Raw genomic sequence first — 12,947 nt, 5'->3', positions numbered from 1 at the left:
CATTTCAAAATTGATCAATGAGAATCAGAGATAAAACATTTATCATGTACATTTGGTATATTAGATCCATTTGTGCAACACCAAAATAGGTTATAAGTAGACATCAATAAGTATTAGAGATGATACGCAGGGCACCTGTCAGGTGCAGATACAAATACATGCACAACAGTATATAATGTTAATCCTTTTGATAAGGCAAGCTATTCAATAAGGCAGCTGGAGTCACTGAAAAACTACAAGAGCTCAACTTCAGAGGAACTAGAAAGCCAGCACCGTGAAATTGACCAGCTCAAACTTTTTATGTTGTTTTGTTTTTTTGAGACGGGGTCTCACCATCTAGTCCAGGCTGGCCTCCAACTCATAGCGATCCTCATGCCTTAGCCTCCCATGTGCTAGGAGTACAGCTGAGCACTACCATGCCCAGCTCAGCTCAAACTTTTGAAAGAACTTTTAATTAAAAGTTTAGGTAAAAAGCTAAGTAACATAAATTTACCTGACTATACTTCTTGAAGAGATTTAAGACTATTAATCAGAGTAAACTTTGTACCTGCAGTACAATTAGTTCTATTAATCTAATATTTCCAAATTGAAGTCACATTGACATTTGGGCGCAGTGGCTTGTGCATCTAACAGAATTATAAATTTGCCAGTCAAAATCTTATTAAATTATTTTACAGCCAATTAAGCAGGCTCTTTAAGCACTACTGCTTACAATTGTCCACGATCTATGCTGTAATTATAGCGAACAGCGAAACACCTGCAGACAACACTGGCACGTGTCATCTTCAGCTTCACAAATTCATTCACAGTACGGCTATTAAAATCCTACAGGTCCCCAAGGCACTAAACATGACTGCCAACTGAAACTAAAAAACCTAGGATATTTTAAAGTTAAAGGACTTTACATTAAAAGTAGAATCTCAAAACATAACAATACTTTAAAAATGTATTTTATCTACACAAGTTTTGCACAGCATTCCCTACATACTCTCAAACCACCTAACCTATTCCTACAAGGTAACTTCTCCTCTAATACTTTGTAAGAATAACCCAAGCTTCTTTCCATGACCCTAAATTTGTAAGTCAGGTTTCAACAACTTCACTTAAGGATAAAAGTAAAAACTCCTTCTAGAATCTGGCACAGAAAGGACTATTACCTCTATTCATATAAGATTTCATAAAATTATAACTTTTACAAGTGTTCTCTCTTTTAAAGAAACTGAAGCCAAGTTGGAAAGCTGTATCTCTACTGAAACCATTCCCAAAATATTTTCAGGGAACTATGTCACTTTCCATACATCTGTATTTTTTAAATCGAAGGTAGAAACTGGCTACTTCATTACCTAAAGGCCTGCATGGGAACAAAATAACTTTAAAATATTTTTCTTATGTTTGATATTAAATTATCCCTACAATGTTTATATTAGAGTATTTTTTATATTTGCTTTGCATTTGTTTTTGTATTTTAAAAACACTTCATGTGTGCATCAACACTTTTGTAACACTTCCTTCTATAGGTGTGGTATATCAGGTCCAATCTACCTAGAAAGATCTGAGGCTGATGCTGATGGGAAAAGGATCCCTGAAGCACTCTGACTGCTTTGCTGCTACACACCTTGTACACACTATACTGTCACAAGTGCTTCTTGTGCTTGCAATCCTGGTGACACTGTGGACACTATACACTATGCCTAATGTTCTACTTGGAATTCAAAAAACAAACACAAGGATTTCTCCTATGGCACAGAATTATAACCTAAATTTAACAATCAAATCTAACACATATTGAACATATACTTTGTGGTAGACCTTTGCCTTTGATAATATATGTGACCTTTTTGTTTTTCTTTTTTTGGAAGTGCTAGAGATTAAACCCAATGTTTCATGTATAGTAGACATGAGCTGTACCACTGAGCTACACTTCCAGCCTCATGTAAATTATTTAATATAGTCTTTTAATTAATTGCCTATAGGATGAAATATAAGTATTGATATGGAACACACTTTCATTCAGCTGAATTATAACATGGTATCAATATCATATAACCAGGAACTAGCACCATAATTTGCTCTATTAGTAGATAATAACAAGGGATAATAGATGTGATATGAAGTGGTTATAGTGATTATTTTCGTAGAATTGGAAAAACAAGGCATTTCTTTTGAGTAACAGCTAGATGTAAAAAGTGGTGAATTTATTCAGTGGTTTACATTTCATGGTTAAAATTTTACAGCTACTATGGGAATAAAATTCAGCAGGAAAATAAATGGCACAAATTTACTAACTTCATGTCCTCTAATCCTCACTTACATAATTATAGATAGTACTTATACAGTGCTACAGATGTGACTGTTAAACTTTGGCTTTTTAAAAAGATCTTCATTTAAAGTTTGTCTTCCTTTTGTTCTTCTGTGGTGAACTCTAAGTTCCAAGCTGGTAAGAAATTGCCTGTCTTCTTCATAGATGACCAGCAGCACATCTCATAAGCGCTTCTACGAATGAATGACATGTACATAAAGTAGAGGAAAAAATCCTTTAATTCTAAAATGTTTAAGTGGGTCTCCCGTCATTACTATAAACTAAGGGACTGAAGTGTGAGTTACTATTTCAGCAGCCCTAAAATAATTCCATTAGCTCTCCTGGTAGGTTGCACTGATGCTACTGGTGCTAGTCATGTGCAGCATCAAATGTTCTTGGCCTTCTTTTCCTTTAAAGGGATTTTGTGTGACCCACTATCAGGTACATAATATTGCTCTTGAAACTACAGTTTAAAAAGCTTCCATCTCTTGTAGCCCAGATATACCCAAATGAATCCTACTTCCATCAGATAAAATTAAACCTTCTTCAAAGTCCTCAGGGCTTGTTGCCTAAGAGGGATGGCTGAGTGCAGGCTCAAGATGCTAAGAGATCTTCAAGGTGAAGTTCGCAAGTGCAAATCTGCTTGTGCAGACAGGAGACCATGAAAATAACTGGGCCAGGCAAGACAGCTTTGTCATGCAATGGAAAAAATACAGCATACTGCTTTACATGATTATCTGAGATGGTCAAATTTCTAACGAGAAACAGGTCCACCAAGTAATCTCTCTGCCTTCAAAGGTGGTAGGAATCTCTTATAGTTCATATGTCATCACTTTCTATCTATAAAGCTAACAAGCTCATTGCAAATCAAAATATGTTCTAAGAAGTTCAGCAGTCAGCAGCTAAAGAAAAGGACATATAGGTATAAAATAGCTGACCTCTAAAATATTAGTTTTTTGTTTTTGTTCTGTTTTGTTTTTGTGTGTGCTAAAGATGGAGCCCACGGCCTTGAACATGGTAGGCAAGCCACTCTATCAGTGACCTATATCCTTATCCCCAAACACTCACTCTTGAAATTCCTTCAGTGTGTGAAATGGGGAGTTGTTTGTATTGTACTCAGCCACATGGCAATGTTTGAGGGCATAGTCTCTGGGACTGTCCTCACAACATTAAAACCAAGTACTGGAGGGTTCACAAACCACTCGAAGGCTCAATACTATGCTAAAATGTCCCCAGGACCCATTACCCTCCTGGTATCAATGTGTGACAATACACACAGAGTATTATCTACCAAGGGCAATTACCAGTGCTTTACAGAATGCAATTTTATTGAGGCTGCATTATACAGTTCTATTGATTACCCATGAGTCAATCAGTCTCCAGCACTCCTGCCCCATGCCCCATTAATATCATACTTAGCTGAGGGACCACCATGAGCAATTCCTGTCATTAAAGAAATTCTAAGACCTTAGAGGTTACCTTGCAGGGGCCTGGTATAAAGTCCAGACTTTTCTTTGGTGAGGTCAAATCCTTACTCTGCATGTGGCCATGAGAAAATAGAACCATGTGAAGAATATCATCTTAAGAGACACAGAGAATGATGCTACTAGGTTCTGTATTTTTTCTGTGTGTGTGTGTGTGTGTGTGTGTGTGTGTGTGTGTGTGTGGTACTGGGAACTGAACTCAGGACCTTGCACTTGCCAGGCAGGTACTTATACCACTGCGCTATGTCCCCAGCCCATCTGTGGTTCTGTATGAGACAAAGTCTAAGTTACAGATTCATGCTGCTTTGTAGAAGGTTAAGTCATCAGAACATTTATTTTTGTGCTCCACATAATCTCTTATTCCCCAGTGACATGACACAGTAGTCTGGTACAGCTTTAAGGGAGACTTTGCTCATCTAATATCAGACTTCTTTATCTATAAAATCCAACTTGCACCCATTTTTCAATCTTCTAAACTCCCAGTTTTGGTTCTTTGCTCCTTCAATCCAAACAGTATGGGTTGAATTGCCCTTCCTCCTATTTAAATGCTTATGCCCAGCATCTCAAAATATAACTGGATCTGGAGAGTCTTCAGTCTTTTAAAGAGACAATTAAGTTACAATGAGGCCATTAAAGGTGGGCTCTAGTCCAATATGACTGTTATCATTATTATTTTTTTAAGATTAGGACACAAGAATGCACAGAGGGAAGACACACAGGGCAAAGATGGCCACCTACAAACCAGGGAGAGGGGTCTCACAAGAATCCAACCCTGCTAACACCTATATCTCAGACTTCCAGCCTCCAGGATTGTGAGAAAATAAATTTATTATTTAAGTCACCAAGTCTGTAGTACTATGTGGTCCTGGCAAACAAATACATGAAGAAATTGCCAATCTTTCAATGACTATTTTGTACTACTCTTTTTTCTTTTTCACCTGAGGGGGCCTTTTGTCTTGTACTTTTGGTTGTTCCTCATGCTTCTAACCAAACCTCACATTTACTATCTGATTGCTATTCTTACAGGAGCACAGAGATCAGGGTACTCACCTGGTCAAACACTGTCTAATAACCACCTGTTAAACGAAGACCAACTTCCCAGCCCACCACCTATTATCCTCTGGACTTCTATTTTATATTCCAATAATCTCCTAGAGTTATACCACTGATCTTCACTAAAGTTATCATCTAACTAGAGAGCATGATTTTTCTCCTAAATATCTTCAAGCTATTCGATATCCTTTTAAGCCTCAACCAAATGCCATCATTTTATAAAAATTCCATAGACCCTTGTAGTTTAAAGTGATCTCTGATTTATCTTAAATTATACTCATTTTCACAGCTATCATTTTATAATGAAGACATGGTGCTACATCAAAGGCTCTCATAGTACACAGACAAAAAAAACTTCTAAAGAAAATATACAACTTAAAATACATATTCATTCAGGGTATGTTTTAATATCCAATATACAATCAATTCTTTAAATTGTTAAGATCTCATTATTAACTTTTTCTTTTTTGGGTATCGGCAGGCGCTTGTGCCACTGAGCTGTATCCTGGCCTCACATTAACTTTTAAGAGGCAGATTTGTGACCATTCTTTGTTTTTTTTCCGGTACTGGGAATCAAACTCACGACCTTGCACCTGCCAGGCAGGTGCTGTGCCACTGAGCTAAATCCCCAGCCCCTTTGTGACCCATTCTTAGAGCATCTCTCTCCACTGCCTCTAAAACTGATAATGTAAGAAAGCATGCAGATCTTCATCTGTTTATATAGAATTCAAACCACCTTTTTAAAAAATCTTATTTTAATCAACATTAAACTAATACTAATATCCATTACCACACAAATTGCACTGTAGCAGAAACTAGTAACTTTACCTCAGGGTTTAACCATTTTATCAAATGCTTATAAACATGTACAAGGAAGAAGGTCAGAGCCCAGTGCAATCTTTCAAGTAAACCTGTCACAACACTTTCATTTTTTTGCTGCACTAATTTGCACATGTGCTACTAACAGGGTTTACACAATGAAATCATTTCTACACTCAGGAAAATTGTGAATGATATACTCTTACCTAATATGAGAATTGGCAGTAAAGAGAACATATAAGGCTATGGGTCACAGACACTTTGATCCATCAATCACAGAACATTCATTTAAACATTTCAAGGATTAATACAGGTAGCAATTTAACATCGCTTTCATATCAAGGACAAGTTAAAAAATCTATGATTTAAATGCTTTCAAGGCACATGTGAAGAAATAAAAATAATTTAAACGCAGATAAAGTGGATATCCAAATTTGGACAAGCCCAACGTTTCACTATACAGAAGTAAATAGTTTCCAGTAATAGAGGTAGCAATTTAACATCACCTTCTTAATCAAAGGCACTCATATATTATTCCAAATGAAAATTCTATTACTATTGCTTTCAATTTTCCCTTAGTTCAAAAACAGAGTAACAGTAAGTTTCATCAAATGCTCTTTTGTTTTATATGAATTTACAACAGTAGATAACATGGCCCTATCTCAGCCACTCCAAAACACTTCACAATATTCCATAACAATCTATCTTCTGCTCAGAAATCTATCTTTCTGCTCAGAAAGCAACAAAACTGGGCTTTTGTTTGGTTAAGAATCGTCTAATTATAACATTATTAACTTACTTGAACTTTGCTTCTACTTCTTCAGCAGCTTTCTGATATTGCTCAGTGGTGACTTTGTAAAACTCTGAGCTCTGTGGATAAAGATTGATAAAGTATTCACTAGTCAAGAAGATAAAAGGTGTGGGAAAATTGCAATTTCATATATTTTCAGTCACTCACACAGTATAAATTTTTCTTGCATAGTGACATGGATACTTAGAAAAATACATGCAAGATTATTCACTTATCTAACAGCACCATTGCTGATACATACATCATAATTACAGAGTAAACTTTCATAGTTATAATTCACCATTATTTGATCCTTTTGAGAAAATTCTACACTTTTTATTTAGATCTATGCTCTCTGCAATCTACCACTGCAATGCTGGAGAACTAGCAATGAAATTCACATGTACTGACATTTTGCCTATTCGATCAGTGTTCTAACAAGGATACTAAAGGATTATTTGTTTTACATATTTTTGTCCTCACGATCTTGTATGGAATAGAACTTGTTCTATCACCTCTGCAAGATCAAAAGAGAATCAAAATTTATAATAATCAGTAAGAACAAAGTGGCAAACTTTGGTAATTTTAGTACAAAAATGTTTATACTATTACATGAACACCTAAGTAACATAAACCAAGTTGCAGTGGCAAAGTAATACCTTTCTTAGGGCAGCAAAATTAAAAGTTATTTATTCTGACTAGTACTTTGAAGCTAGTCTCACTATATGGATAACTGTATGAACCCATGAGCCCTCAGACTCAATGAAAGATCCTGCAAAATACATGGCAGTACAAAAGAGCGCTGCATAATACAGTGGTCTATTAGGTACCTTTATTCCCTAATCACTCAGGTTTCACATGCATGACTTGGGGTAGTTTATTTTTTAATAAATCACTATTGGTTGATGAGAAAATGAAAATGAAATTCTCTTCAAATCAGTGGCCCCTTTGCATTTAACAATATAAGCTGTCCAATGACAGTCACATTCAGGTTTCTAGGATGCAGATAAAATCAATAGGTATGTGATTAGACAGCAGAGTCAGGGTGGCTGGAGCCACGGACAGGTCACCATTTGAGATGATGAATGGCTTTCTATCAACCTGTAGTCCCCTACGATGCTAACATTTACTATAATCTTATTTGGGCTACGATTTATCTTTCTTGCACCTGATCAATAAAGATGAACAGAACAGTTGTAAGGATCGATTGTAATTTTTTATCATTTCCAAGCACAAAGGTACATTTCTGACATAAAGACAATACTCTTAAGGGTACTGCTTCTGCATTTTTAAAAATTGCAATTTGAGTGATCAACTGCCCTAGTCTATATCCTGAGAGGTTTTAATTTATCTGTAAGTCTAAAGCTATCAAAAAGCCATTTGTCTTCTCAGATATTTTTACTTTCAGTTACATCACACCTCCCTATCTGTTTCACTTACAAGATTTTCTTCCCTTCAAAACACACACCAGCCGTGATACGTGTTTCCATAATGTTTGGCTAAGCTTTTCTTTGAACCCTTCTCACAAAGAGGGCAGCAAAAGAGGCAATTACTAATCTAACACGAACAATGATGAGAAGCTCCCAAATTACTATGATTTACTCTCAAGCGGACATTTTGTTACTGAATTATTTATTAAAATGCTGGCAAGGCAGTAACATCTTGATTAATACTTTCACTTATTTTAAACATTGAAAGTATAACATCTGGACAGGTCTGGGCTGAAAGACCTGGTTCCTGGTTCTGTTCTGTGACCTCGAGTGTATTTCAAATTCACCCAGCTTCCTTTCCAATATTATTAACCTAGAAAATATGGATGAACATATTAGTCCTGCTCATCTCTACCCAAGCTGTGCTAGAAATCAACCTATGCATTTTTGCAGAGTAAGATTAACATCCAAATAAAATAATTTGGAAAATGACTAATTTGGGAATTACACTCTGGGTACAAATTCTAAATGATCAGAAGTAAACAGAAAGTTTTCTTAAAAACTGATACACAAAAGTAAGAGGTGTGGCATAACACAAATTAGCGAGCACCTCTCTACTTCATAATGCCAAGTGAAGGTAAAATTATTACTGATCATATCAAAATTTCCCAGGACCCATGTTGCCTGCAAATTTAGCATGTAATGTCAAATTTAAGTTCTCTGCTTTATTTAGATTCCAGACTTCCACCTCAGTGGCCAGGTTACCATGTTGCATAAATCCTTGTAACAACAACAACAACAAAAGTTCTCAGGGTGCAACACCATATAAACACCAAAAGAATAAATGTAAATACAATCTAGATATGTTAAGTAGCTACCATTTAATTCATTTAAGTATTTACTTCTTCATTCGACACAGTCAGATTCTTATTGCCCAATAATGTCCCTTTAAGACTTTCAGGACGTTTTCCCATTTGATACGAGAGAAATAAAAACAAAGCCACAAGTACCAGTTAAAAACTGTGGATGCTGTCACTGAAGTTCAGAAATAACTTCTCTGTTTTCAAAAAACATTTCTAAAAATGAGATATTATCATTCAAAATGAAAAAAACAAAAACCCTCAACATCATTTTTTACCCAGAGAATAGACACTCAGTGTTTATATAGTGGATATCTACACAACAGAGAAAAAGAATGAGTTGACATACATGGAACAACAAAAATAGTAAGTTAAAAACATACAATCAGACACAATTTAGGTCAAGCTTGGAAAAGTGCAAGGTGATAAGAATACTAAATAACAAATTCCATTGTTTGTAGCCAAGTAGCAACAGTTCTGTTGTGACAGTAAAGAGGACAAACGGGGCAAAACACCATGGAGGAAGGGAATACACAGGAAGCTTACTACATTTCAATGCATGTTCCTTAAAATGAGGTATGGGCAGCTGTACCTTGGTTTTAATACATACAAAAATTGTATTACCCACCCCTGCCCACAAAGGGCTAGCTAACAAATGATTTAGTTGGCCTAGACCATGAAAGCATGTTTGGGATGGATACATACTCAAGAGGTTGGCTAATGGAAATTTTATACATTCATGAATACTACATATGTAGTACTATTACCAAACAAATGTGCTTCATTTAGCTTTTTCATGTGAAATAATTTTAAGACTTACAGAATAAGGCAAGGTAATTAGGGTAGGTTCCCATATATCACCTAGGTTTTTTGTTTGTTTGGTTGGTTGGTTTTTGGTTGTTTTTTTTTTGTTTTTTGGTACCGGCTCACTATGCAGTTCAGGCTGGCCTTGAAATCACTATGTAGCCCAGGCTGGCCTCAAACTTACAGTGATCCTCCCGCCTCAACCTCCTGAGTGCTGTGATTACAGGTGTGCACCACCACACCCAGCTCACCTAGGTCTTCTTCATGTCAATCAAAAGCAGTAACTTAACAATGTTAACACTAGTAACTAGTAACTTAAGTGGCTGCTATTAACTAATGTACATAATTTGTCTTTTCCCACTAACGTTCTTTTTCTGTGCTAGGATCCAGTCTTGGATATGTAACACTTAATTTTCATGGCTCCTCAGTCTCTAACCTGTGACCTCTCCTCAGCCTCTTCTTCTCTGACCTTGACACTTCTGAAGAGTACCAGTCAGGTGTTTTGTAGAATGTCTGGCAATCGGGACTTGTCTAGTGCTTCCTCATGACTAGGCTGAGGTCATCCATGTTTCAGAAATCTGTGCCTGACTTTGGGAACTATATTTTGTGGATACATTTTTTTTTTACTGATGTTGACCTTGATCATTTGATTAAAGTGGTGTCTGCAAGTTTTCTCCACAGCAAAGCTAGTATTTTTCCTTTTGTAAATGATCTCTGGTGGAAAATACTTAGAGATTATGCAAATACCCTGTTTCTTCTCAGTTTTGTCCATCACTTTTATGTATGCACTGATGTCTAAAGCAATGGTTTATGTGGTGTTCTCATGGTGCATTTATTTATTTATTTATTTTTTTTTTGGTTTTTTTTTTTTTCGGTTTTTCTCCGGTACCAGGAACCGAACTCACGACCTTGCGCTTGCCAGGCAGGCGCTTTTGCCGCTGAGCTAAATCCCCAGCCCTGCATTTATTTTTAAATGACATTGTTGCACACTTAGATTTTATTGATAAAGTGACAACCTTCATTCCTTCTTTTATGCAATTATGAAGTCTATGTAGCAGCATAGGAAAAGTCTTTTAAACAAAATCTTCAAAGACTAGATAGCTGTTCTTAGGAAAATGGAAATTCTCCAGTCTAATCAGAAAATAGGAATTGAGATTAGGAGGTACACAGAGAGTAGAAAAAAGAGGGGAAGTTAAAGAGCTACAAAAGGACAGATCTAAGTCCCTGCTGGAGGGGAATGTGAGCACTGTTGTGTGGATGGGGCAGACTAGCTCCTGCAAGGAGCAGAACAGGGGGAAAGAGTAAATGGTGTCAGATGTTCTCCCTGGGGCTGCCTGAGTGCCTCATGCGGGATTTAGGAAGTAGACCCAACCTATTTTGTGAACCCTTGGGCAAAGCCCTGTGAATTACTGCTTCAGAGTTACCTCTGGGGTTTAGTAATCCATGGAGTCCTGGGCCACACCCTTCATCTCTAGGGATGGGACCAAGAAACTGCATTTTGAACAAGAATCTCAGGTATCTCTGAATACATATTAAAAGTAGAAATGACTGGGTATATAGAATAAAACAATTATATACTATCTAGCTTGCTATTCAAACTGAAAAATAGTTTTTGAAGAATGATTAGAAATACCACTTTCTGTAATTAAAAATAACCATAATCTTTATAAAGAGTTAGAAATTAGTGATTTTGCCAATAATGTCCACAAAACACTGGTGGACCCCAAACTGATCCAAGAACTCTGGCTTTACACATTGCTGAGTAATGCTCCAATGTTCCTACCTGAGAAAGTATAAGCACAAAAGTGTTCAGAAAAGTTGCTTCTGTTATCTGCATTACCTAGAGAAGGTAGTAGGTTGTACATGCAGCTATCTTGTTACTTTAATGTCATCGTACCCATATTATTTGAATAACATAATTTTAAGTAGTACACACATATCAATTATACTTTAATTATATTACCTAAACTTGGCTCAAATACATAAGGTCTGCATTTCTCATGAGAGCATATCATATGCACTTTGAATCTGGTTGACACACTAAGTCCTTATATAGAATGGGGTGCAGGAGAAAGCCTTGTAGAATGATATGAAAAAGAGAACTAAAAAGAACAGGTGGAGTGTTGTGGTTTATATGCAGATGTCTCCCCAGTCCCCAAGATGTGATGTACTCATAGGTGGGGATTTTGGGAGGTAACTGGCTCAGAGGGGAATTTATAGCTAAATGTAACATCGGGAAGTGAAGCCTGGTTGGAAGTGGTGGGTCACTGGGGACACACCTTCTCCCTTGATGTCTCTCTGCTTCCTGCTGCCTTGCCATGGGCTTCTCTCTCGGCCATGCCCCTCTGCCATGCCATCCTGCCTTGCAGCCAGCAGACTACAGACTGAAACCTCTACCCACTCTGAGCTAAAATAAAACTCTCCTCCTTTAATCTGCAGCTGTGGGGTATTGTGTCTCAGCGACAAGAAGGTGATTAAGACGTGGAGAAAGGTGCTCATGACCTTGCCAGGCAGCCTTTCGATGAATGAGTCTCACTTTGTATAAAGGCTTATCAAGTTTACATGCAAAGACTTCCACAGCCTAAAAGTAAAAATATCTCCACTTGTATTTGTTTTGTAGTTTCTCGCCCATCAACAGTGGGAAAAATTCTTGACATAGTTTGCCTGGTGTAGTATGCATTTGTTGGCAGTTAAATGTGATTTAAATCAAATATTAAAGGTCTGATTTATTAATTTATTCTTTAAGACAGAAACTTTTATTGATATAAGCATAAAACATCTTTCCCACCAAGCTTTTCTTTGATCTCATAAATCTCACAAATTCAAAATAGAATGGTAGCATCCTTTAGATATTTTAGTGCTATCAAAAATCTGATACAGGCTGTCTTTCTTTATCAAGTTAAGTGAGTTCCTACAAGGTGAATTATCTCTAAAATAACAATATAATGCTCTACATTTGAGAGATGTTTCTGTCACCTGTAGTAGAGGACAAGGGATCATTGGAAATAGCAGGCATTTTTATGCTCTATATGAAACATCTTCCAAACTAAGGCACCAGGGACCAATTACTGGAAACATAGCCAACAAACTGAGTGAGGAGAATGCTCCGTTGTATAAAATTTTTAATATGTTCTTCTAAAACATGAATATGTTGTCACATCATTCAGCACTTAGCAATACAATTCTTAGTGGTACGGCATGGTGTTCAACCTAGACTGCCAAAGTGTGGCTCTACCCTTGTGGAATTGAACAAGTTACTTAACCTCAATAGTTGCCTCACATCTGTAAAATGGGGATAGTACCAATAATTACCTATTAGGATTCTTTGGATATTAAATAAGACAGTAGATGAAAAATTCTCGGAATATTATCTGGGACTATGTAGTTTTTTAAAAAGCCATTTTAAAA

At 36.6% G+C, this 12,947-nt stretch overlaps 1 protein-coding gene across 2 annotated transcripts in view; it reads right to left on the bottom strand.

Annotated features, from left to right (window-relative positions):
- The window catches only part of Chchd3 (coiled-coil-helix-coiled-coil-helix domain containing 3), a 274,739-nt gene that overhangs the window by 45,868 nt on the left and 215,924 nt on the right, over positions 1–12,947 (bottom strand). For both annotated transcript variants that reach the window (XM_013510637.1, XM_005377542.2), the window contains one exon: positions 6,455–6,525. In XM_013510637.1, coding sequence (XP_013366091.1) covers positions 6,455–6,525 — 71 coding nt within the window. The remainder of the gene's footprint in view (positions 1–6,454; positions 6,526–12,947) is intronic.

Source organism: Chinchilla lanigera, unplaced genomic scaffold, assembly GCF_000276665.1.
Source record: "Chinchilla lanigera isolate Chin_1 unplaced genomic scaffold, ChiLan1.0 scaffold00009, whole genome shotgun sequence".
Classification (NCBI taxonomy): domain Eukaryota; kingdom Metazoa; phylum Chordata; class Mammalia; order Rodentia; family Chinchillidae; genus Chinchilla; species Chinchilla lanigera.
This window is presented reverse-complemented; position numbering and strand designations above follow the sequence as displayed.